Genomic DNA, 26,795 nt, shown 5'->3' with positions numbered 1-26,795 from the left:
CCGGGGACGTGGAGTAGCTGAAGTGAGTGCGGGGGTCTGTGGCACCCTGGCGACCTGTGGAGCAAGGGCGCCGTGTGTGGACATCCTTCCTGTGAAGCCCAAGTGAGAAGTGACTGGAGGGGAGCAGCGACGCTGCTCTGATCGGCATCGGGACCCCGGGGGCACCGGCCGCGTCAAAACAAAGAGATCGGCGCTTCCGCGCATGACCAGCAGCTAGACGCTTTTCGTGAGGCAGGAGGGGCCTATGATCGGGCAGGCCCGGGAGAGCAGCGTCACCGATAGACCAGCGTCCTCCCTTTGAGTGAGTGCGGAGGCGGGAGAAGAGCGAGCGCTTCCGCGCATGCCCAGCGGAGTAGTGCGCCTGAGGAGGGCCGGTCGCGTCATCGGAGGTGCGTCAAGGCAGAGCTCCAGCCAGCGGTAAGCTTGAAGAGGCAGAAGCGCCGCATCGGTCACCTCGGTGGAGCGCCTCGGTCTGAGGTAGGCATCCCTGACGCCTCTACAACTGCGGGGAGACTTCCCCGGCACCGCGGGACCCAGGCAACACCAGCTGCACTGTCCGGAACTCAAAAGTAAGCCGGGTAGAGGGGGTGCGGGAAGAGGAAGCATCGGGTGACTGAAGGCATCAAAGCGGGAAATCTTAAAGACGGGCAATTGACTTTTAAGCCGCCAGAATTACATATAAAGAAACCGAGTGACAGAACTGCCCAGTCCACGTAAAAACTCTAGCTCCTAATGAGATAAGAGGGGGAGAGTGGTGGGCAGGGAGAATTACCAGGCTCACTAGGAAGAGCCCTTATATCCTGTTATTAATTAAGGAAGTAGAACCTTCACCATTAAGGTGCAACCTGTGAATTGATCGAAGGGAGAACATTGTTGATTCTGTTTTGTCTCCTTTTAGCCACATGGCTGGGGGTTTATGTTGAGAAGATCCACCCCTGTGGTAGAGGTCTGTTGAGTGAGAAGAAGGCTAAGAGCTGAGGGGTAATGTACACGCCTAAGAGTGGTTAAATAACATGTTGAAACTGTAGAGTGCAAATCCCTAGCTGTAACCTCCTAGTGGAGTAGTGGGTTGTACTATAGACAGCCTCTTATCACAAATGTAATGTACCTGCAAATGTGTCTTTAAAAACATATTACTCTGCCAGACTGTATTTTGCCTTCCTGTAAAAGTTATTAGTGAAGTGTCTTGTGTCCTAAATAACTAAAGAACCTAAATGTACCTTTGATTCTCAAATTCTGAGCAGGAAAAATATTGAAGAGTAATTTAAATTTCATGTGGATGTGTATTTGATTGTCTTTCATCCCTGACTAAAAAGCATAACAAGAAGAGCATATTATTTTTATAAAAGGTATCGGTATTTTTCCAAACAGTGGTGTTGTGTCTTTATTTTAGTGGTTCATCACTGAGTTACTGTGGGTAAGACTTGTAAGTACTTAGCCAACGCCTTGAGTTAGCTGTAGACCACTACTGTGCCAAGCTACCATATGTAGGCTTGGGTAATCTAGGTCTAACAATTACAAAGGGCCGTTCACTGACTGAACCCTGCACCTCGCCATGATCAATCAGTACCATGAATGGGTATCGCCCATGCTACCTGGGCTCCGACTCGAATGTAGGTTCTCCCTCTGCCTGACGCCCTGCAACTCAGTGACATCCCTGACTATGCCACAAAGTAGGAATCTCTCCGAATTAACGCTTGAACCACTCCTGCAGCCTATCAGAGTTCGCCCTCCTGGCCTCACCCATCCCTTTCTCTCACCAGTATGGCAGGCTCTTGCCTGATGCAACAGGGGGCAACTCCTACATCATCGTATACCCTCCTAACCTCTCCAGTAACCTCTGTTAAAACCTTCAAACATACCCTCCTGAGAACACACCCTGAGACTCTGATCTCTGATATGTACTTTAACGCTGACAAGGGCACAATTATCAATGACCTTATTTTCTACTCAAGAAAAACAGCACTTTGGCGCGCAGCCATATCTAACCTACTTAACGTACATGAATGCAGGAAAGTTCCGTACAGTGCCAAACTCACGATCGGGCCCTCCCATAAGCTAAGAGCTGGTCTTACCATTACCCCATACAAAAACGACACCGTTGTGATCCAAGCGCAAAACAAAGATCGGTACAAATTTGCTGACTTTTTACCTGCCTTAAAAACATGTGTATAACTCATATCCCTATATGCTCCCCCAATGCCTGCTGTCGCCATCTGACTCTTCTCATAGCTCCGGTCAATGCAGCTCTAAGGACAAGGCTAAGGGCTTCCCGTCAATGTCTACCAAAGCTACAGCCACTCCCCCTCTCATAAGGTTCAGACTGACCCGACTCTACCCATGGTGTTCCCCACGCAAGATGACACTCTGGGCAGCATCTCCCCTATATCTACTAGGGAACCTCCCTCCACTCCCCCCAACCTCCACCATCTCTCAATAAGACCACGTCGCCGCCATCTTCCAACCCTCGCTCCTCTCCATCTCTCATAGTGACTAACACACTAGTCACTCACTGCGCAGTGGACACCCGCCCCAATAGCCCTATGTCCACCCTGCTGGGCCTGCCTAGCCCTTCGCACACCCCTCCTCTCAGGAACCTAGACACAGGGTGGTCGAGCTCCACTACCAGGCTAGCCAACCATGCCAGCAGAACCAGTCCTGACCCACTGGTCACCTTCCCGCAAGTTCAACCTTCACTTATGGACCTTAAAACTCTGAACCTCAGAGCAACCAACGTAGCTCAGAGCATCCATAACCCCGTTCTTGAACTGAAAAGCATCCTTAACCTTACGGCTCAATCGATCTAGAATATCTAGCTCTCCCAGAACTCAGTTCTTCCCCCACTCACCAAGCCCTTCCTTCAACCCTTGCCGCTAACGTTAAGACACCTTCGCCCTCGCAAGAATCCCAACTACCTCTCTGAGTATGAAATTCAAGCCCTCCTCTTATCCTATAAGTCCTCTCCTGATGCCCCCAGTCCTCCAAACAAGAAAGATGAATACTTAATTCACGCAGTTGCAATCAACTCTAATAGATCGTCAACTCTCCGTAACAGAGGAGTAAACAGCAACAACTTAGCGCAAGTACCTTATCCTCCTTAACTCACAAGACTAGTACCGACCCTCATCTCTCCGGCCTCCAAATTAACTGGCGATCAGCAGCAAAGCATGCCTCCGACATCGCCGCTCTGATCCTGAGCCAAAAATCTGACATAGCAGTCATAATCGAATCATGGCTCAATGAATCATTGTCACCTTACCTAGATTTATTGGTCCCTTCAAATTGTAGTATTGTAAAGCTTGACAGACAATTAAACCAAGGGGGAGGCATTGCTTGCATCTACCGCTCAGACCTCCTTGTCACTGAACTTCACGCTGACCCCACCGACTCCTACGAATATCTTGCATTTTCCATATGTAACTACGCTGCCCAGTTGTGCAAACTGCACATCTTCTACCACCCCCAGCCAAGAACGACACCTTCGTCGACCACCTCATGGAAATCATTACAGCTAAGGTCTCTCCCCTCTCCAATGACATTTTCTTTGGAGAATTAAATCTCCACTGCAATAACCTCAATGACCCTCAGGTTAACGCCCTCAGAGTTCCTTGCTGACCAATCACTTACTGTAACCTGCACATTACAAACTCACACGAATGGCGCATCACTGGATTGGAGCATTGCTAATGTGGAGAAGTGTGGCTCAATGGTTAGAGCGGCAGACCCTGATGCAGAGGTCTAGCCCGGGACCAGGGTTCAATTCCCCGCCTCGGCGGGTCTTGGGCTCAAAATTCCACGGACCTGATAATTCTCGCCTCGCTGCCTATTCCAATCATGGAGTCCCACTCTGCAACTCTGGGCAATAGCTTGCTTAATCTCCACAACGGCCCCCACAACGCTAAGGATGCCTGGCCTCCACCTTGGGGGTGCCCAGGAGTGGACACCTCACAGGGAAAGCCAGGATGGGTTCCACAGCGGTATTCGTACAAGCGCCTTGAGACCCTTGCGGGTGAGTAGTGCGCTATACAAGTATCAATTTACATTTTACATTTTATTTTTTTACTAAGGCAACGGCGGTCATGCTTAACTCAATAGATCCATGCGACTTGTCTGACTACCCTGCTATTACCTTCCTATTGCCTGGCACCCACAAGACAGGGCCAGCGCAATCTGTGAAACCGAAACTCTGGCTCAGGGACACAAAGAGCCTAGATCTTGTGACGCTGGCTGCACGTTGTGAGAATGACCTCCTCCCCCCTCCAAAACGACCTTACAGAACACTACAACTCGACTGTGTCTGACATAATTGATGATCTTGCCCCGCTAAAACTAAAACGATCCAGAGTTAAAGACAAAAACCCCTGGTTCAACGTATCCCTCAACAATGAAAGGAGAACCCTCCGGCTAACAGACAGAACCTAGAGACAGCACCCCTCGGCCTCCCAACTAAAACGTCTCCGACAGACCAGAAATGCTTACATCAGGAACATCCTCAAATCAAAAAAAGAGTTCTTTAGATCGGAACTGGAAAACGCCTAGAACAGACCTCGTAAGCTCTTTGGAATGGTCAAACCCCAATCTAACCAAGTGCACTATGTAAGAAAGTGGCTCTGTATATACTGGACCAAAATGAGGTACAGTGTGCATAGAGTCCACAGTCCCCAGAGGGATGGCAGAGGCTAAAGTTAGATATAACCTTACTCTCAAAAGTGGTAGCTTGGTCGAGCACTAAGGCAGTATCAGGACAGTGTAAAGCATTTGATGTACACACTCAGTCAGCAAATGGTTTCACACACTCAAGAACTGAACTCTAGGCCAATTGTTTTGTATAAAAAAATATACTGTTTTATTTTAGAACCACAAGTAGGTATAAAAATACTTTCTCACGGGAGGAGCCAAGACAGCGACTGTGATGGCCGCCTGAGACCTCGGCTCCGCGGCCCTTCTCCTCCCGCCTTGATATCCTGTGATAAATCCTGGACTTATCTCACACTCTCGCGTCGGTGAGGACGCCCGGTCACAGGTCGCGTGATTCCGAGGTCTCTCCCAGCCATGCACCCGGAGAAATATCCATCTGCAGCTTGCGGCCTGCAATGGAGCTGGAACCGGGTCTTTGCCTTCTGAACGGGGCCGGGAACTGAGTGAACAACAGCGGTCACCCGTGCAGGGGAGGAGTCGGTCAACTGGAGCAAAGAAATGATCGGCTTGTTTCTGGCCGAGGACAGCTAGCACAACCAGCGGTGCGGATCGGAATACGCCTGGCGTAGTAATTTCGAGGGTTTGTGTACTTATGTGCCTAACCTCAAGTGCGCCGATCGGACGCTGTTGGCCGCCCGGCCCGCTTTTGGCGGGCTGCTCCCGAATTCTCGCATGAACTGCTCCCTTTCACGGATGGCTTGCACCGGATGCTGCCGATTGGGCATTTATTGATACTGCCCCTACAGAATTTCTGCACTGTCATGGAACCTGGTGTGCCTATGTTTGAGGCTCGGTCCCACACGTTAGTGGAGCGGCTGGCTGACCAAATCGATAGTGTGGAGTGTAACACCCGAAGTGCTGGCTTGCAGCAAGGAGTGGAGTGCGTGGAAATGGGGAGCATGGAAGTGTTGGCACATGGAGTTGGGTTGACGTGTCGTGACCTTTTGGCTGCTCTTGGTGCCCTGCGCTCCACCCTGGAAAGTGGCGCCCGAGCATTGGGGAGTAAACTGGATGCTATGGTGTCTACCTTGAGACTTTCGCTACCAGACAGTCTTCAGGCTCACAATGACCTGCCTGGTTCTGTACCCGGGAAAAGCGCGATGGTGGCCCCTGTGAACGCTGCAACATCGGAGGTCCCGGTTCGTGTGGTAACTTGTGAGCAGGCTCCCGGATATTCGGACGGCTCGGTAGGACTGGCGCTGGACTCAGAGGTGGCAGTATCGTTCTACGCTATGCTCCCGAAAACCCTAGTGCTGCCTCAGATACTGTCGGACATTTTGTTTTTCCTCTCCCTCCCGGATCTTGTGCATGTGACCTGGAAGATACACTTCGGAGCGATATTGGGATTGTTGGACTGCCATGCTGATGACTGTGTTTGTGTTCCGATAAGTCGCCTCATTGTGTGTGGACTGCAGTCTGGACTAGATTTGGGGCTCCGTTTCCTCGCAATATTTGTTATGGGAATGGGTCGACTGCGGTTGGGCTCCGTTGGTGCACTGAAACGCACGGGACAGGGTTGAGGTCGTGTCCTGGATTGCTGAGTTTGATTTCCTGGTGACTATGTGGGACATGCCTTCCGTTGATTGAAATGATGGCTACCCGGGTGCCGATTTGAAGGGTTGGGATTCGGATGGGTGTGGTGGCTGGGGGCCAGTATGTTAATTCTCTCTCCTCCTCCACCTTTCTTTCTTTCTCTTTTGTCTTCCTAAATTTCGGGTTTCCATTTAGGGCGACGGGCACGCTGCTGGGGGGTAGGCCATGGCCTTCTGCAGGGGTGCGGGGAGGGGGGGGGTTCTTTCTGTCTTCTTGTTTCCTCCTTGGTTCTATGGCCCCTTTTTCTTTCTTCTTTTCTGCGTTTTTGTTTCACAGGGTTCCTGTAGTGTACTCGGTTTTGTGGGGTGGGGCATTGGTTTATCACGTATGGTGATTGTAATGATGGCTACTTTGTATTGTTTATTTCGCCCTTCACTCCCACTCTAATTGTTATGCTGGTTGCCGCTACACATTCTGATGGCCTGCTGTAGGTCCTGAAACGATTGCTTGGCATTTATCCTGTACTCTCTAGAAACTCTTAAAAAGAAACCTCCTTCATCCTGGTATCGCTATGGTATGGTCACTATCCTGGGCTACGATCGGGCAATTGGAAGAAGAAATGTTGCATGCTTATGGCTTTATTGATTTGCTTGCCCGTGACTGTAACTGCTTTATGTACAATAAAGGTTTACCAAAAAAAAAAAAAAAAAAAAATACTTTCTCAGAATGAGTTACTTTAGTTTAAATACTTTTCAAATAGGCAATAGACTTTTGAATACAATAGCTACAGCTGTTGCAATGGGCAATACAATTTCAATCACAATGCAACAATGAGCTCAATGGGAATTTCTAGTTAAATGCAATTCATTACTTTATGGATTACTTTTCTAACCACAGGACTGGATCCTAGATTCAGTCACGGGACATCTCCTGTTAACAGCTAATTAAAAGCGTTTTGGTTACAGTAGTGATTTTTAAGGAATATTATTGTATTTTAAAAGTTGACACTTAGAAACTTTTTCAGTAAAAACCAAGCAATGATATCCTATGGAAGGAAATTCAAGTTACCGGTAAGTACAGTTATAATTACTTTTCAGGGTCAGTGCTGGGTTGAAAGCACTGGGTTCTCTCCTGATAACAGGTGAGTAAATTCGTTGTTCGGATGATTTTAGATGGATATTTTAAAGTTTCAAAACTCCACACTTAAAAGAATTTCCAAGTGAAACCAATCAATGTTACCCTATGGAAGAAAAGTGAGTTATTGGGTTTTGGGTAAGTACTCGACTGGCAGAGTAAAGGTTCTGGGCATAGACTCAGGGGTCTCCCAGGGTCGAATAGATACAGTTGTTACACCCTCAGCGGCACAGGGGCAGCCGGGTGCAGAGAGAGTAGGCCCAATGTTATCCTATGGAGGATACGGGGCCTTCGGATGGTGGCTGCTAGCAGGCCGGCCACGGCGGCTGTGGGAGCTGAGCTCCTGGTCACTTACACAGGGCAAGTGGGGAAGTAGGGTAGGGTAGTTGCTGCACTTCCAGGGGCACTATGCCGGCTGGGTGCAGGGTGCTTTTGAGCCATCGAGCGCTCAATGTTATTCAATAGGAGACTTGAAAAATTAACAAAGGGTTCAGGCTCGGGGACGGAGATTCTTCAGGTGCGACCACCACTTCGAGAGGTAAGTTGGGATTTTAGAGGATAGGTAGACACCCAGGAGTTGGGCACAGAGGGCCGTGGGGCGCCGGGTGCAGAGGTGTCTTTTGGTGTCGGGAAATATTACCCTCAGCTGGTCGCGGTTGGAGGGGTCCCTGGTTGTGAGGCTGCAGGCATCGTCTGGTTCGTCGAGGAGGGTCTTTGGGCACTGGATTCCGGGTCATGGTCGTCGGGGGGACGTCCTTGTGGTCTTTGTCCACTCAGGCAAATGCTGGGCTCGGTGGGTGCAGAGTGTGCTGGATTTGCGGTTCCTGGCTGGAACCAGGGGTGTTACTATTTGAGCAGAACCACTGATAGAGCGCGCAGGTCACCCGACCAACCACATTTACCATATACGTATCTGGCCCATAAACTTCAATTTATCATATACATTAATCAGGTAACCTTACGCTCTACTACTAGTAACCCAGTTCCTTCCTATATATTTCTATTGTACCCGACTTACCAATCCACCGTCACGGGTACCTAATGACCACGATGAATCAGGGAGCTAGCTGTGAAAGAAAGGCGGACACCAAAATACTTATACTTTATATATTCTATTTGTACTATAATAACCACAAACTCAGGAAGTTTTGAAAACCTTTATCTAAAATTCATCAAGCTCAGAAAACATGAGATTTACAACGAGCAAGCAATCGATAACCAGAATTACAAAGAGCACGTATCCATAAAGGGAGTAAATAAAACCAACCATTTGTGAATCTAAAGGGAGGTAAGAACAAGGAACATGCTAGGCAGCAGTTTCAAAATTTAAACTTCGTTTGGAGAGACTAAAAGACGGGGAAGAATAAAGAGCATACTAGAATTTCACAGTGAAATATTTCCCCATAAAGAGGAACTATAGATAAAATGCAAATAGACCATACTAATAAACTGGTGCAATTACTTGAATCGACTAACAATGGGAAAAGACAAAGAACATCGATGTATCATAAACTGAAAAGGAATTTACTAAGGATGGGTAAGAAAATGGAACATGCTAGAATAACGACAATTTTATGTATGACTTGTTCATTCAGAGATGCGAAAAGCATGGAAAATCAATTTCGCAAGAGTATGACTTTATTAAAGGAAAAGAAAGGAAAAATATAGAAAGGTGCAGTATAGAGTTTCAGCGCTATATTTACCTGGAACGGTGTGAAGACCAACCCTGGCCACGGGTCAGTTAAGGACAAAAGGAACCCCAAAGGAAACCCGTCATCAGTAGGACAGCAGGTGCAGAATGGACATCCCAGGACAGGACAGGAAACCCAGATTAGGATCAGGACAGGACCACCAAGGCAAGACCAGCACCCGCAGTTTGGAAGAAACGCCTGCGCTCCACCCTCTCTGCAGCTATCGGCCAGAACCCCGATTGGGTTATCGATTTTCCCCAACAAAGTGCTCCGCCAGCACTTGAGGTTTCTCAACAAAACCCTTGAGTCTATGGAAATTTCGGACAGAGTGCTCCGCAGCCCTCTGTATCAGTCACCTATTGAGTGCGTTGGGTCAGTGACAGGTCAGCTATTCGGACAAGTCGGACAATTTCTCTAGCTAAACCTATGCTAGTTATACTGTTTTCGGGTCAGTGTACCACCCCCCAAATGTTGCAAGTGTCAGAATCCCCAATTTCGATTGGTCCCCAAGTAGGATAGGTCAACACACCAATCACATTTCAATTCTACAAGCCTATATTAACATATTCTGGGACCGCCTATTGATTTTGGGGTTCCCATGACATAGTCTACGGAATACAATGAATAAAATACATTTGTTGCTTTTGCGGAACAGTTTAGCTTCTTCTGCTAGGTGAGGGTGCAGCTTCCCAGGCACATCTTGGCGAGGACCTTTGGTTGGCAGGGATTCAATGCCACAGGCAGAAGACTGTCATGCGCAGAAAGGTAGCTCAATATGGATTCACGAGTGTCTCTCAGACCCTCAAAATCGGGGTACATGAAAAGTAAGCGAAAACAAATTAAAACACAGAAATAAATGATTACACTGTATACCATGAATAGCTACTCTATACCCCTTACTTTATATAAACTATTTGCATTAGGTTTTAGTGCAAATAAACTACAACACGAAAACATCAGTGCAAGCTTCACCATGTGAGGACACCAAGCGGCCATATTAATGCAATTGCGCAAGCGCAAAGGTTCCCACCAGAACTGCAAATACGTCACGTCACGTGAGTGTGACTAACGCATGCGCAGAAGAAAACCCGCCAAGCAGCGGCCATTTTAGGGACAAGCGTTATTGAGTTAGTAAACACATAGGCAAGCGTCTTCTAGGGCGTTCCCAATGTCAAAATAAAAGGGAATTAGTAAGACAAAACATGTTGGGTTACTCTGTTACATGTTATTCGAGGTTCATGAATTCAAGCAAGTCGCGTAATATGCGAATCCTTGCTCCATCACCACTGCGAATGGGAGTGCCAGACGCCGGGGTTAAGCAGGAGCAGGTTCAAGGATCAACAGGCCTGTAGGGTTCTGGGGGCCAAGTCAGTTGGAGTCGTCCTCTTGTTAGCAGCTGCACGGCAGGATTTCTTGTTTCTTGTTTCAAATCGAGATCTGAGGAAGGAAGGTTCAGGGTGCCCCTAAATACTAAATTTAGGGTAGTTACAGGTAGGGCAAGGGCAGGGACCAATGGGTCCCTGTCCTGGGGTGAGTACACCCCCTATCCTGCTCCTCTCCTGTGGGAGGGGGGCAGGAGCCTGTCTCTGATTGGGCAGGGCTCCCCATCCTTAAGATGGCTGGAGCCCGGAGTTGGGCTTCACCTCGCCTCTCCCACCTGAGGGGTGGAGGTGGCACAGGCTGGCACACCCCCTTTCCTCACTTAGGGTTTCCCGCCGTTCTTCCCACCAGAGTGGGGGTCCGAACCGGTGGGGGCCAGATGCTGAGTACAGCAACCGGCCTGGAGGAGCTCACAAAAGGCGGCATGCCTTTGAAGCTTCCCCTGCCCATCCTGGGGGAGGAGGCTTGGCACCTCGACCCAGAATATGTATTGTTTCAAGCCCCCGAGAGCGGCAAGCTCTCGACCCAGGGGTCCAGAAACATGTCTGGTGATGGCAGCCTCGGTAGCCACGCCGTCAGGACACTGGGAGTTGGTTAGGTTTCAGGGGACACCTCTAAGATGCCCTCTGTCGTGCATTCTACATTAAATCCCACATTGGCATCAGTGCGGGTTTAATGTGCTGAGAAGTTTGATATCAAACTTGTCAGTCTTCAGTGTAGCCATTAGGGTGCTGTGGAGTTCGTAATGACAACCTCCCAGCACCATATACTCTTAATGGCATCACTGCACTTACAGTGCCCAGGAATGGCCCTGGGTACTCTAGGGGCACAGGGCTCATGCACCTGTGCCCACACCACTGGCATAGTGCAACCAGCTAGAGGGGTGACTGAAGAATGCCAGGGCAGTGGGTTTGTGGGCATGGCACACAGGGATGTGTGCCATGTTGACACTTTGTTTAGTTCTGTACTTAGACACTCAGCCTGCAAGGGCAGTGTGTGGGTGTCAGGGTACAGGGCCCCTAAGGGTGGCACAATAAGTGCTGCAGCCCTTAGGGGTGTTCTCTGATCACAATGCCCTGGGTACCTAGGGTACCATTTACCAGGGGCTGACCTGTGACCAGAGATGTCAAATGGGTTTAGGCTTTAATGCAGAAGGAACACAGGCCCTGGGTACCTGATTGGCAGGAGCCCAGGGCACACTCAGCCAAAGCACATCAGCAATTCAGCAAAAAGTGGGGACACACCATGCAAGAAAGAGGGCACTTTCTCACACACTAGCCCAACTTCAAGTTATATGACGATCATTCCATCTCGAACATTCTATCCTCTTTAAATCTGAATAACCACTCTAATGACTCACTTCCCTCCAGCTGCGTGGCTGCGACCTCCCAATTTATCATTCCCATTTGGAATACAATAATCAACGCTTCCCTACTACAAGGGTCCATACCTGACTCTCTAAAAGTCGGTCAAGTCGTTCCCATCTTAAAAAAACCAAAACTTTTTCCTTCATCATGGACGTTTCATCTTTCCAGGGTGAGTGAATTTTCAGATTCATATTTTTTTACCATGTCCCAATGTCCCCCTGAATACTCACAACTTGAATCCTGTTTCCACCTTTACTCCAATCTTCACCTGGATGGCTACATGTTAATCCCTTAGATTAAAACTGGGCATGGGGGTCCGCCATCTGACACCCTCGTGATAGCTGTACACGATGGTCGCGGATACGTGCCTATGGAATGGATGAGCGATGTCCACTTGTGTTAGGCCTTTGCTGAGCTGCGGCCCTCCGCAAAGTGTCTGCAGTTGTACAGTAATACTATTTAACATGCCTGCGACTCATGAGAATCCACAAATATCTTACTTGAAGATGATATTCTGGGGTTTGGTGGCCTCTAAGTTAGATCAGTGACACCCCTTCCAGTGTGCGATGCGCATAAGCAGCCGGAGCTTCTTGGCACCCAGATCCATTAACAACGTGTGGTGTCTAAAGCTGCTTCCTCTGAAAGGATGTCTTCTAAAACGTGAATGTGCAGCACTGTGTGGTCGCCCAGAAGAGCTGCATGAAAGAGAGAAGAAAGACAAAAAATAAGAAAATAAATGAATGAATTGTTCAAAATGTGTACATGACCTGACCTCAAGGGCATGGACCAGCTGGAGCCTGTCTGGATATAGTTCATCAGAGTCTCCAAATTGAATCTTGGGTTCATAATTTGCAAAGTGTGTTTGCAGAAATGCGGCCATGAATCGAGGCGTTTGTCGTTGCCTCTCCAGTGAAAGGTTCCTCATTGACCCCCGGGCTGTGAAGTTTAAGCAGTGCCGGGTAGCATTATATTTTTTTAAAACCCTCCCTGACCCTCTGGTTTGTTATTCGGTTGCGTCATTCCTGTGGGCTTGCATGAGGAAGAGGAAAGGGATCAACTGTAGGATACCGGGTCTGTAAAAATAATAATTCAAGCACACCGAGCATGCACATGAAATGGAATTCTTTCCTTTTAATATTTCTTATGTATTTTGGTCTCTATCCTAGAGTTGTGATGAAATATTTGTATTTTTTGAAGATGGAAATTTGAAATAATTGTAATGACTTATTGATATGTGCTTTTATGATCTTTTAACATGATCGAATAAAGACGAACTGATTGATTGATTGACCTCCGAGCAGTCTGTCAAACAGTGCTAATGTTGGATGAGTCATCTTCTAACCCACGGTGAAAGGTTCTATGATTTCCATCTCTGGATTACAGGTGGACTGTACACTGGGGAAGTCCTGGTGTGGGACACCAGTCGGACGGACGACTCTTTGCTTTGGCGGACCGGGCTCACAGGGGACACGCACACAGATCCCGTCTGCCAGGTAAGTGATCAGAGTCACAGGTGTGGGAAGAGCATTGCAAGCTTTTTCTGGGCTTCCATTCTGGTGCTCAAGGGTGTCTGCTCTAAAGCGGTTCGTAGGTAGAGACTCCCTTCTTTAACCTGCTCCTCGGCTTCCCCAGGCGGCCTCAGCTGACCCTGTGAATCCCTCCTCACTCTCTGGCTCTGGGCTTTGTGTTGGCAGGTCGACTGGCAGCAGGACGGGGCACGGAGTCAGCGTTTCCATGTGCGGAGCGTGTCCACGGATGGAAAGATTCTGGTCTGGCAGATGGCAGGAGAGGGCTTGCTTGCCTTGTCTCATGGATTTGCCTTGGTGGCTCAGCAAATGCCCCGAAACACCCACGTAAAGAAGGTGAGTCGTAATTCATCCACATTTGGTGAAATAGTGAGGTGCAAGAGAACATAGAAAACCTTGTTACCATCTCACCAACCTCCTGTTGAAGCACCACAGATTACAGCTGGTAGCTTAACCACAATTAAGACACCAATCTGTAACACCAGTAGGAACTGGAAGTGTCTGGTGTCAGGACCACAGGGAGGAGGACTGAAGTGTATTCCTCTGTGTCTAGGAGGACATACAGTCAGTCTTCTGCAGAGGCCTCTGTGTCTAGGAGGACATACAGTCAGTCTTCTGCAGAGGCTTCAGTGTCTAGGAGGACATACAGTCAGTCTTCTGCAGAGGCCTCTGTGTCTAGGAGGACATACAGTCAGTCTTCTGCAGAGGCCTCTGTGTCTAGGAGGACATACAGTCAGTCTTCTGCAGAGGCCTCTGTGTCTAGGAGGACATACAGTCAGTCTTCTGCAGAGGCCTCAGTGTCTAGGAGGACATACAGTCAGTCTTCTGCAGAGGCCTCTGTGTCTAGGAGGACATACAGTCAGTCTTCTGCAGAGGCCTCAGTGTCTAGGAGGACATACAGTCAGTCTTCTGCAGAGGCCTCAGTGTCTAGGAGGATATACAGTCAGTCTTCTGCAGAGGCCTCTGTGTCTAGGAGGACATACAGTCAGTCTTCTGCAGAGGCCTCAGTGTCTAGGAGGACATACAGTCAGTCTTCTGCAGACGCCTCTGTGTCTAGGAGGACATACAGGCAGTCTTCTGCAGAGGCCTCAGTGTCTAGGAGGACATACAGTCAGTCTTCTGCAGAGGCCTCTGTGTCTAGGAGGACATACAGTCAGTCTTCTGCAGAGGCCTCTGTGTCTAGGAGGACATACAGTCAGTCTTCTGCAGAGGCTTCAGTGTCTAGGAGGACATACAGTCAGTCTTCTGCAGAGGCCTCTGTGTCTAGGAGGACATACAGTCAGTCTTCTGCAGAGGCCTCTGTGTCTAGGAGGACATACAGTCAGTCTTCTGCAGAGGCCTCTGTGTCTAGGAGGACATACAGTCAGTCTTCTGCAGAGGCCTCAGTGTCTAGGAGGACATACAGTCAGTCTTCTGCAGAGGCCTCTGTGTCTAGGAGGACATACAGTCAGTCTTCTGCAGAGGCCTCAGTGTCTAGGAGGACATACAGTCAGTCTTCTGCAGAGGCCTCAGTGTCTAGGAGGACATACAGTCAGTCTTCTGCAGAGGCCTCTGTGTCTAGGAGGACATACAGTCAGTCTTCTGCAGAGGCCTCAGTGTCTAGGAGGACATACAGTCAGTCTTCTGCAGAGGCCTCTGTGTCTAGGAGGACATACAGTCAGTCTTCTGCAGAGGCCTCAGTGTCTAGGAGGACATACAGTCAGTCTTCTGCAGAGGCCTCTGTGTCTAGGAGGACATACAGTCAGTCTTCTGCAGACGCCTCTGTGTCTAGGAGGACATACAGTCAGTCTTCTGCAGAGGCCTCTGTGTCTAGGAGGACATACAGTCAGTCTTCTGCAGAGGCCTCAGTGTCTAGGAGGACATACAGTCAGTCTTCTGCAGAGGCCTCTGTGTCTAGGAGGACATACAGTCAGTCTTCTGCAGAGGCCTCTGTGTCTAGGAGGACATACAGTCAGTCTTCTGCAGAGGCCTCTGTGTCTAGGAGGACATACAGTCAGTCTTCTGCAGAGGCTTCAGTGTCTAGGAGGACATACAGTCAGTCTTCTGCAGAGGCTTCAGTGTCTAGGAGGACATACAGTCAGTCTTCTGCAGAGGCCTCTGTGTCTAGGAGGACATAAGTCAGTCTTCTGCAGAGGCCTCAGTGTCTAGGAGGACATACAGTCAGTCTTCTGCAGAGGCCTCTGTGTCTAGGAGGACATACAGTCAGTCTTCTGCAGAGGCCTCAGTGTCTAGGAGGACATACAGTCAGTCTTCTGCAGACGCCTCTGTGTCTAGGAGGACATACAGTCAGTCTTCTGCAGAGGCCTCTGTGTCTAGGAGGACATACAGTCAGTCTTCTGCAGACGCCTCTGTGTCTAGGAGGACATACAGTCAGTCTTCTGCAGAGGCCTCTGTGTCTAGGAGGACCTACAGTCCGTCTTCTGCAGAGGCCTCAGTGTCTAGGAGGACATACAGTCAGTCTTCTGCAGACGCCTCTGTGTCTAGGAGGACATACAGTCAGTCTTCTGCAGAGGCCTCTGTGTCTAGGAGGACATACAGTCAGTCTTCTGCAGACGCCTCTGTGTCTAGGAGGACATACAGTCAGTCTTCTGCAGAGGCCTCTGTGTCTAGGAGGACATACAGTCAGTCTTCTGCAGACGCCTCTGGTTCAGGAATGATAAAGGTCGTCTTCCCACTCTTTACTTTAACTCTTAGTCTTCTGCTGCTAGTCATGTCTGCAGTGGTAACTTGGCCACTGTCCAACCGTGGCACCAACGTCTCGGTTATTCTATATTTCACCCTCCAGGGCAACAATATGGATGTTCTGCTCCTCAATCTGAGGTTATTGGAAATATCGGGTGCAAAACCAGAAGGTTTAGTAATGTTATCGAACAGGGGAGCTAGTGACCGCTCTCGCTGGACAGTTGCTTTCCCACTAACGACTACTCCTGAATTTTCATCAAATTGGTACATTTTGATAGTAGTAAATTTAATCTGCAATAGGGAAATTCAGTGAAAAAGAATTTGGGAATTACGTTTGGGAAAATAACATTTTACTTTTGCACCTTGCACTCATCTGTGCAATTTTGTTGTGAATCGTCCCTATAACAGAATTGATCGTCCGTGCCAATCTTGCGGCTTGTCACCCCTAGATCCGCTGTTCCCGCATCAGGTAACCTGCAGCCTTCAGCTCTGAACAGGAGGATTCCCACTCGTTTAGGTATTTTGTAATTTGAGTGTTAAACAGTTTGGATATTCTAACCATATGCCATTATTTTTCCCTCCTCTCCCCAGCACGGCCGAGGGGACACCGCAGTAGGTGTGACCTCCCTCTCATTCTCACACTTTGACCCCAGCTTGTTTGTGGTCGGGGTGGAAGGCGGGTATCTGCTGAAATGTTCTTCCATGGTGGAGAAGATGGCTCTTACCAGTACTGCCTGCTCCATCCCACTGAAGGCCCCAGCGCAGTTCACCTTCTCCCCCCACGGGGGCCCCGTCTACTGTGTCGATTGCTCACCATTCCACAGGTAAGTGGTGTTGGCAGGATGGTGCAGATAGCAGGTTGGGGCAAACACTTTGGTATGTAAGAGTGCTTAATTTCTTAAAGTGCGGGCCATGCATGTATTGCAGGCCCTAGAAATGTACAAAACTGTTGGAGCAAATACTACAGGACGCAGTGAGAACAGAGAACAAGTGTCAGTACTGGAAGGTACATGAGGCACTAACTAGTTCTTGGTGTAAGAGGGCAAACATACATTTTGGTGTGAAAGCTGCAGAATGAATGCTGGCTGAATCATGTCTTTGATGCACGTCTTGTTCTAACATTTCAGATGTAGTTGATTGCTCAGGCAGGCCCCATCAATGCTGAGTCAGTCTTCTTTTCTTCAGCCCACCACATATGCTTGTGTTTTTACAACTGCCTGTGATATTGAATAAACATAATAATTAACAATATTATGTCTACATGATGAAATACATATATAACCTTCATAAATATCTGCATAGGTTTTAATGACTTGAATAACCATGGACATCTGTTAAACCCATCATGGATGATTATAGACCTGGCGGCTCCCAGACCTCTGACCTCACAGCACCCAAACAATCCAGGATCTGAGAGGCATATTTACAAGCCCCTTGCGCCACCGCTGCGTCACTTTTTCCCCATGTTAAGTGACGCACCGGCGGCACAAGGAACGTAAATAAGCCCCAGAGTATACATCGGTGGCGCCCAAATCTCCCACAAACTGAGGTACATACCTGGTGCAACCCCGACCTCTGAAGGATATGAGCATGTTTGCGTCTGGTGTTACGCACACCGCTCAAGGATATGAGCATGTTTCCGTCTGATGTTACCCACCCCGCTCAAGGATATGAGCATGTTCGTGTCTGGTGTTACCCACCCCGCTCAAGGATATGAGCATGTTCTCGTCTGGTGTTACGCACACCGCTCAAGGATATGGCTCGTCTGGTGTTACCCACCCCGCTCAAGGATATGAGCATGTTCCCGTCTGGTGTTACCCACACCACTCAAGGATATGAGCATGTTCTTGTCTGGTGTTACCCACCCCGCTCAAGGATATGAGCATGTTCTCGTCTGGTGTTATCCACACCGCTCAAGGATATGAGCATGTTTGCGTCTGGTGTTACGCACACCGCTCAAGGATATGAGCATGTTCTTGTCTGGTGTTACCCACCCCGCTCAAGGATATGAGCATGTTCTCGTCTGGTGTTATCCACACCGCTCAAGGATATGAGCATGTTTGCGTCTGGTGTTACGCACACCGCTCAAGGATATGAGCATGTTCTTGTCTGGTGTTACCCTCACCGCTCAAGGATATGACTATGGACCTAGCAGCACACAAACCTCTCAAGAACAGGTGGCAACTCACAGAGATAGTTGCATACCTGGCATTTCTTGAACAAAGACACCTTATAGGCATGACGTAATGAAGTTTACAAGCATCTAGCTCGGGCGTGTCCTGCACAATTCTTATTTTGGGACTGAGAAACAAAATACATTTCACAAACCTCCCTTTTTCCAAGAAGGCCAGTGAAGGCTCTGTAATGTTATGTTATTTGAATTTGTAGTGTGCACAGATACTCAAAAGAGTGTCCCGGCGCAAATTTGAAAAGGGGACCAGAACAATGGTAGAGCTAAAAGAGAAAGGTTTTTATCTTTTTCTTAAAAGTCGCAGGATTTTGAATGCCGCGCAGAGCTAGCGGCAGGGCATCCCATGCCAGAGCAGCTTTAAGGGCGAAGGAGCTCCCTCCAAGCCTTTGACAGTTGAACCGAGGGATCTGAGCCAGGAGTTGAGAGGAAGAACGCAGCTGTCTCACAGGGACGTAAAAGTCGAACCTCTTCTGTAAGTATATAGGTCGTAGGCCATGGAGAGAGCTGTGGGCAATAGTCAACATTTTGAAATGTATTCGCGCCTCCACAGGCAGCCAGTGCAGAGTTCGTAGATGGAAGTGCACACTGCGCCTTGAGCCCCTCCCGGGTGAGTAGTGCGCTATACAAATGGCATGATTGATTGATTGACTGCTCCTGCTGGAAAGACCCAGCAGGATTCTGGCAGCCGAGTTTTAAACTACCTGCAGTTTGTTCAGGAGGTAGCCCGGAATGCCAGCATGTAGTGCATTGGCGTAATCTAGGCGGGAGAGGATCAGACCTCGGACAACAGTTTCCTTAGCAGGTCTAGCAAGAAAAGGAAGAAACTTCCTCAGATTACAGAATGCCAAAGCAGGTCCCTGCCAGCCTCTTGATCTGGATCGAAAAGGTCAAGTTCTTCTCGAACCACACCGCCAGATTCTTGGCATGGTTGCCCTTGGAGCTAGGCAGGGGCAAACCCGGAGTGTATCATAATGCCACAGAAGGTATCAACTAAGCCCCGGCGAGCAGGTGCTTTTCATTATTAACTCTTTACAAATAATACATGGGCTTAAAAAATGTAAACTCCATTAGCTTCATACTAGGTGAAGTTACAAACCGTCCTAGAGGTGCAGGGTAGAGGTTCTGCGTAAGGGTTGCCTTTGGCACTCTTTTTATTTTCATTCGCTTCATTGACTGTTGGCTACCTGGCTTAAACTGCAAGAGCCCTGCTCTTCTTCCCCCTGTATCCAGGCTTGGACACAAGGGAAAAAGAAAAAGCCCACATTTAAACATAGCACAAGAGTGTATGGCACAACGGGTAAGCTGCTGCTCATCAGTCTGCATCCCAGAGTCCGCCTCGGACGCAGAACCCTCTTCCCCTCACATCTGTGACATCTTCACTTCAAGCAAGAAGACGTTACTTAGATATTGTTACTTTCATGAACTGAAGGAAGCAACCTTGCACCTTCTTCAAACATTGAATGTCTCTTCAATTTAATAATTTAGAAACATTTATTAAGTCCCCATTTTAAAGGACAACTCCAACCCTCAACCATTCTTTCCCGAACCTTCCACAGTCTCCTGTTTGAACCAGATCCCGGGCTCCAAGCCCCAGTCACTTCAGCACTACAGTTGGCATCAACCCACTCTTTGACAGCCTCAGCTCAACGCGCTGGTGTCCACCAAATCCAGACTGTAGTAAGCGCTTAATGCAATACTAGGAAAGACTGGCACTCCTCATCCTGAAAACCTCCTTGTCCTTAAAGCCGCAAGTACTGACTACAGACTCTATCTACAAATTCCGATCAAACTACTGCACCACAACTTTCTCAGAAGCTGACAGTGAAGAGCACTGAGGCTGTTAGCTCACCACAACCGCTTCGGAAGCAGACAGTGAAGAGCACTGAGGCTGTTAGCTCACCACAACCGCTTCGGAAGCCGACAGTGAAGAGCACTGAGGCTGTTAGCTCACCACAACCGCTTCGGAAGCCGACAGTGCAGAGCACTGAGGCTGTTAGCTCACCACAACCGTCTCAGAAGCCGACAGTGAAGAGCACTGAGGCTGTTAGCTCACCACAACCATCTCAGAAGCCGACAGTGAAGAGCATTGTTCTTGGCTGTTAGCTGACCACAACCGTCTCAGAAGCCGACAGTGAAGAGCACTGTTGAGGCTGTTAGCTGACCACAACCGTCTCAGAAGCCGACAGTGAAGAGCACTGAGGCTGTTAGCTCACCACATCAGTCACAGAAGCCGACAGTGAAGAGCACTGTTCTTGGCTGTTAGCTCACCACAACCGTCTCAGAAGCCGACAGTGAAGAGCATTGTTCTTGGCTGTTAGCTCACCACAACTGTCTCAGAAGCCGACAGTGAAGAGCACTGTTGAGGCTGTTAGCTCACCACAACCGTCTCAGAAGCCGACAGTGAAGAGCACTGAGGCTGTTAGCTCACCACAACCGTCTCAGAATCCGACAGAGAAGAGCATTGTTCTTGGCTGTTAGCTCACAACAACCGTCTCAGAAGCCGACAGTGAAGAGCATTGTTCTTGGCTGTTCGCTCACCACAACTGTCTCAGAAGACGACAGTGAAGAGCATTGTTTCTGGCTGTTAGCTCACCACAACCGTCTCAGAAGCCGACAGTGAAGAGTACTGAGGCTGTTGGCTCATCACAACCGTCTCAGAAGCCGACAGTGAAGAGCGCTGAGGCTGTTAGCTCACCACAACCGTCTCAGAAGCCGACAGTGAAGAGCATTGTTCTTGGCTGTTAGCTCACCACAACCGTCTCAGAAGCCGACAGTGAAGAGCATTGTTCTTGGCTGTTAGCTCACCACAACCGTCTCAGAAGCCGACAGTGAAGAGCACTGAGGCTGTTAGCTCACTACAACCGTCTCAGAAGCCGACAGTGAAGAGCATTGTTCTTGGCTGTTAGCTCACCACAACCGTCTCAGAAGCCGACAGTGAAGAGCACTGAGGCTGTTAGCTCACCACAACCGTCTCAGAAGCCGACAGTGAAGAGCATTGTTCTTGGCTGTTAGCTCACCACAACCGTCTCAGAAGCCGACAGTGAAGAGCACTGAGGCTGTTAGCTCACCACAACTGTCTCAGAAGCCGACAGTGAAGAGCACTGAGGCTGTTAGCTCACCACAACCGTCTCAGAAGCCGACAATGAAGAGCATTGTTCTTGGCTGTTAGCTCACCACAACCGTCTCAGAAGCCGACAGTGAAGAGCACTGAGGCTGTTAGTTCACCACAACCGTCTCAGAAGCCGACAGTGAAGAGCACTGAGGCTGTTAGCTCACCACAACTGTCTCAGAAGCCGACAGTGAAGAGCACTGAGGCTGTTAGCTCACCACAACCGTCTCAGAAGCCGACAGTGAAGAGCACTGAGGCTGTTAGCTCACCACAACCGTCTCAGAAGCGGACAGTGAAGAGCACTGAGGCTGTTAGCTCACCACAACCGTCTCAGAAGCCGACAGTGAAGCGCCTTGTTCGAGGCCGTTAGTGCACCAGTCCAGTTTTACCATCTGTCTTCCTTGACTCTATACTTTAGTCCACAATCACTTTTCTGTCTCTCAACACACATGAATTTACACCACCACATCATGGTAGCCAACTCCCACAACAAGATTCACTGCAAATACCCCATTTCCCCCAATATAACATTCCTTGCTGGCACTCTTTCAAACCTGTCTCTAGCAACAACCTGACTGCGTTCTCCAGTTCCCCAAAGTTATGTCCTGTGCGGAGCCTCCTTTTTTCTTTTCAAGTCCATTTTCCTGATTCCCAGTGCTCCCAGTTTCTGTCGCCGAACTGGCACCTTTCGATCTTTTCTGAAAACGTGTGAACCCCGTCTAGACCCTGGCGATCTTTCCATCTACAGCCATGTCATCCACACCGTTCTTCCACATTAAGTTCCTTGAAGGAGCAGTTCCACTGTAGCTGTACACCTACATACCATCAAAACCTTTGACTAGCGGCCTAGCAATTCAGATCCTGCCTGTGCCTCCGCATTAGAATGACAACATCGCAAGTCCTCAGTGGCTCCCAGCAAATCAGAGACAAAGGAGTCCCTCATCTCCTGGTCTCCTTAACCTCTTGGCCGACATCAACAGAATTGATTATCAAGTTGTACTCTACCCCCGCTCCGCCTGCATCTTTCACTCCAAAACTGGCTGTTAACTTTATTGGTCAATTAAACACACTATTCCCATATTCACTTGTCCAAATCCCACTCTCCCTCAAGTATGGGATTGCCCTGTTTAACGCATTAGGTTTTGATCTTATTCTGCCTGTAGGGCAGAAGAAGGATTCACTGACTACACAGTATGCGATGCAGCCTCGTACATACTTATTAGTTTAGTCAAGACCTGTGGGGCGTTCAGTACCGAGGCTCTAGAACAGAAGGAAGTTAAATGATCACTTCTGCCACCTTTGATTGGACTTGTGGTTGTGTGGAGGGTAGTAGTACTAAAGCCAGGAATGACATCGCCTACAGCAGTGTGTTGCTGTGCTCCAGGCCTTAAATCGACCCTGACCCTGAAGTGTATGGATTCTTGTACTTTTCTTCAATATTGCTGTAGATCGTAACTCTTCATTTTCACTTGTATTATATTTATGATGGGATACCTCACGATGGTTGCTGTGTTTTCATACAGTGTCCTTGCCTTCCTCTGTGCCTCAATCTGGGTGCTAAATGCAAAAACAACAATTGAGGGACAGAATGCAAAACAATGTCATACATTCACCACAGTACAGAGATCTGGGCCTAAATCCATAGTTTATTTGCTCACCATGCCATTCCAGTTTGGGCCCAGTCATATGCAAATCAGTCTTGACCCTGCACCCTCAGCGCCCCTAGACTCAAATGCATACTTCTCAATTGCAGATCGGCCCAAAGACATTCCGCGGGGGTCGCCGATCTCATCATTTCTCTGGAACCGGATCTAACAATTCTGACTGAAACATGGTTGTCTGATTCTTCTACACCTATCATGGATATCCTAGTCCCCCCAACTACTGTATCATTAGACTTGACAGGATCAAAAAGACAGGCGGTGGAATTGCCTGTATTTACAGAAGCAACCTTTCAGTTACTAAAGCGTCCGCCCCCTCCCTTACTTCTGTGAATACCTCTGCCTTGATGTCATCAGCGAAAGCAAACCGGTATGCTCGCTACACATCATATACCACCCACCTGGGGACAAGCTCTCCTTCTCCCAACAACTCATGGACACAATCTCAACCAACTCAGGACGGCAAAACACCCAAATTTTCCTTGGCGACTACAATCTCCACTGGAATGACAGCAGTGACACAGTGGTAAATAGCCTCAAAATCTTCCTCAACGCCCTTGATCTCACCCAAATATGCAACAGCCCGACCCATGAGAAAGGTTCTATCCTCGACCTTATCATCTCCAAAGAGGACGCTATTCAACTTGAGTCAATCCAACCTTGTGACTGGTCAGATCATCATATTGTCTCCTTCCTTATCAATGAAAAAATTAAATGTAACCCAGTTCAACCCTCTAAGCCCAATGTTTGGAAAAGAGACCTGAAGAAACTCAACCCAGACTCCTTACCGCCTAACAGCTGCAATCTCCTACTTCCCCCGTCCGGCGCTACAGACGTTCAACTCCTGACTGACCACTATCTCAATGCTATGACCACGATAATCAATGAGGCTGCACCCATGCAACTGAAAAGAGTCTCATCCAAGATCTCCAACCCATGGTATGACGGGAGCCTCAATGAAGATAGACGGGCCATGCGACTGGCAGAGCGCGCCTGGAGATCAGCCCCCTCTGCACTGCACCTAAAAACCCTGAAGAAACAGAGAAACGCCTACTTCAGGAAAATAAAACGCTCAAAAAGAGATTTCTTCAGCATCCAGCTCGCCCAAGCAAAAAACCGCCCAAAAAAACTGTTTGAGCTAATCAGAACACAATCCAAAGAACAACCCCAGACACTCAGCACCATGGGCGTTACACCTTCCTGTGAAGACTTCTCTGCTTTCTTTAACCAAAAAACCGACAACATAAGAAGCGATCTCTTCAATGACTCAATCCTTTACTCCAACCCCCAACACACAGCAGCGTCTGAACCAAAGAACAATGCTACATGGTCATCCTTTGGCACCTACTCCGAAGAAGAAATTGGCAGATTGCTCAGCACCCTGAAACCATCCAATCACCTTACTGACCCCCTTCCTGCTAACGCTGTAAAAGACTTTACCCCTTTGCTCCTCCCACTCTGGACTAAGATTATCAATAGCTCTCTTCAACAAGGATCCATCCCTAGCGTCCTCAAAGTCGGACAAGTCACACCGCTACTAAAAAAAACAGCAGCAGACCCCACTGATCTAAACAATTACCGGCCTATTACAAATATTCCCACTCTCGCTAAACTGTTGGAAAAATGCGTACAGCTACAACTGACTAAACACATAGATAAGTTTGATCTCCTCAACCCTCATCAATCAGGCTTCCGAGCTGGGCACAGTACCGAAACTGCTATGACTCACATAGTTGACGACGCCCTCCAAATCCTAGACCAAAACGATAGCTGCCTCCTCATCCTTCTTGATCTCTCTTCAGCATTCGACACAGTTAAACATGAGAACCTACTCGAACTATTAAACACAAGAATGGGCATATCTGGGACTGCTCTCAAGTGGTTCACTTCCTTTCTACACAACCGGTCTCAGAGATTCAAAAGCAACAACCTGATGTCCTCTCGGGTACCTGTATCGCTAGGCGTCCCTCAAGGATCCTCCCTCTCCCCAACACTGTTCAACCTAGTTATGGAACCTCTCACTACTTTGCTACAAGCATCCAATGTTCACTTTCACATGTATGCCGACGACACCCAACTTTATCTCAAAATACAATCTCCCAAGGACATCATGCTTCTGAACACCACGATCAGAAACACCCAATCCTGGCTTGCCGAGAATCACCTCAAACTCAATGCGCTGAAGACTGAATTCCTCCTGATCTCACCTCCCGCAAAAATTTCTACCGCTCAAACATGGCTTAAGCACCTAACGGCTCTAAATGTACAACCTACCATCGTAGACTCAGCAAAATCTTTAGGCATAACACTTGACGCCAATCTCAACATGCAGCAACACATCAGCAAGGCAACGAAAGGAGCGAACTTCCTAATCAATACCTTGAGAAAACTTAAACCCTTCCTTCCAGCCAAAGACTTCCATACTGCAGTACAATCTATAGTCATCCCGCACATAGAATACGGTAGCACCGCCCTCTGCGGGCTCCCCCTAACTACAACGGCACCCCTAAGAGCGTCCCTTAACGCGGCAGCGAGACTCATCACTGGCTCAAAAAAACACTCGCATATTTCCCCTGACTTTAAATCCCTGAACTGGCTACCTTTTGAAGCCAGAATACATCTGAAAATCGCCTGCATGACACACGAGGCTGTACACATGAACTCACCCGCCTACCTCACTCAAAAGCTGACAATTTCTGGTGGCTCTAGAACTACTAGAAGCACAAACAATCTACTGTTGAAGCCCCGAAGATTTCGGAAGGAAAAAACCTATAAACGCTCCTTCTCAGGAATGGCGCCCAGGATCTGGAACTCACTCCCTCCTGAAACCAGGCTCATCTCCTCCAACAAACTTTTTAAGAAAGAAGTAAAAGCGATCCTCATTGCTAAATACACATGATCTATTATTCTGTATTTCTCAAGAATCCGCACTGTACTACCTGACTGACCCCATGGGCTATTTGTTTTACTTGTATTTTCGACTTATCTGATTGAATACGTTCCCTCTTTGGATATTTCTATATTGTTGACGCACCTGTTTGACTTTGCATACTGTACCTACGCCACCTCAACTATTCCTACTCGTGTACTACGGATGCACCTGTGTGACTATGCACCCTGTACTCACCTACCTCAACTTTGCCTACCTTTATGCTATCTCCAAAAACATTTTAAGCACGCTTAAACAAGTATATGCTCCTTCTTCTTGTACCTTTATACTATTGGCGCATCTGTTTGACTATGCACCTTGTACCTACACTACTTCAACTTTGACCTACCTCTTGTATTTTGACCTACCTATGTAACTATGCACGCATCTGTTTGACTATGCACCTTGTACCTACACTACCTCAACGTTGACCTAACTCTTGTATTTTGACCTACCTATGTAACTATGCACCCTGTACCTAACTACCTCAACTATTACATACTATTATTCTATCACCCCCTTGTCCTTGTAAAGCGCTCTGATATCTGCAAAGATCTTGTTCGCGCTATATAAAACTTCAAAAATAAAATAAATAAAATAAATGGGAACAGTCCAGCCCGAACTGCCTGGCGAGGTCACCACTAGATTCATGCGAGCCTGGCTGATGACGGGTGATGCCCTGAAACTGGTCCCAGGATGCTTGTTTCAGGTCCAGGGAGGACCTGGCTTGGCAGTTCAGGCTGGACTGTTCCCATAAGGAATAGGGTCAAGACTGATTTGCATATGGCTGGGTCCAAACTCGGGTGGTGTTGTGAGCAAAAGAATGATGGATTAAACCCAAATCCTTGTGACTGGGGGTGAATGTTTGCATTGTCCAGCATTCCGTCCATCAAT

General features: G+C 48.3%; 1 protein-coding gene across 8 annotated transcripts in view; it reads left to right on the top strand.

The window, feature by feature from the left end:
• The window catches only part of LOC144756423 (cytoplasmic dynein 2 intermediate chain 2-like), a 98,792-nt gene that overhangs the window by 50,448 nt on the left and 21,549 nt on the right, over positions 1–26,795 (top strand). For all 8 annotated transcript variants that reach the window (XR_013595147.1, XR_013595146.1, XM_078646255.1 and 5 more), the window contains 3 exons: positions 13,187–13,296; positions 13,498–13,665; positions 16,603–16,835. Coding sequence is in view for 6 of the 8 variants with exons in the window: in XM_078646255.1 (XP_078502381.1) it covers positions 13,187–13,296; positions 13,498–13,665; positions 16,603–16,835 (511 nt within the window). In the remaining 2 variants the exon portion in view is untranslated. The remainder of the gene's footprint in view (positions 1–13,186; positions 13,297–13,497; positions 13,666–16,602; positions 16,836–26,795) is intronic.

This window comes from Lissotriton helveticus, chromosome 5_1, assembly GCF_964261635.1.
Source record: "Lissotriton helveticus chromosome 5_1, aLisHel1.1, whole genome shotgun sequence".
Lineage (NCBI taxonomy): Eukaryota > Metazoa > Chordata > Amphibia > Caudata > Salamandridae > Lissotriton > Lissotriton helveticus.
Note: the sequence above shows the minus strand (reverse complement) of the source record. Positions and strands in the feature narration are given on the sequence as shown.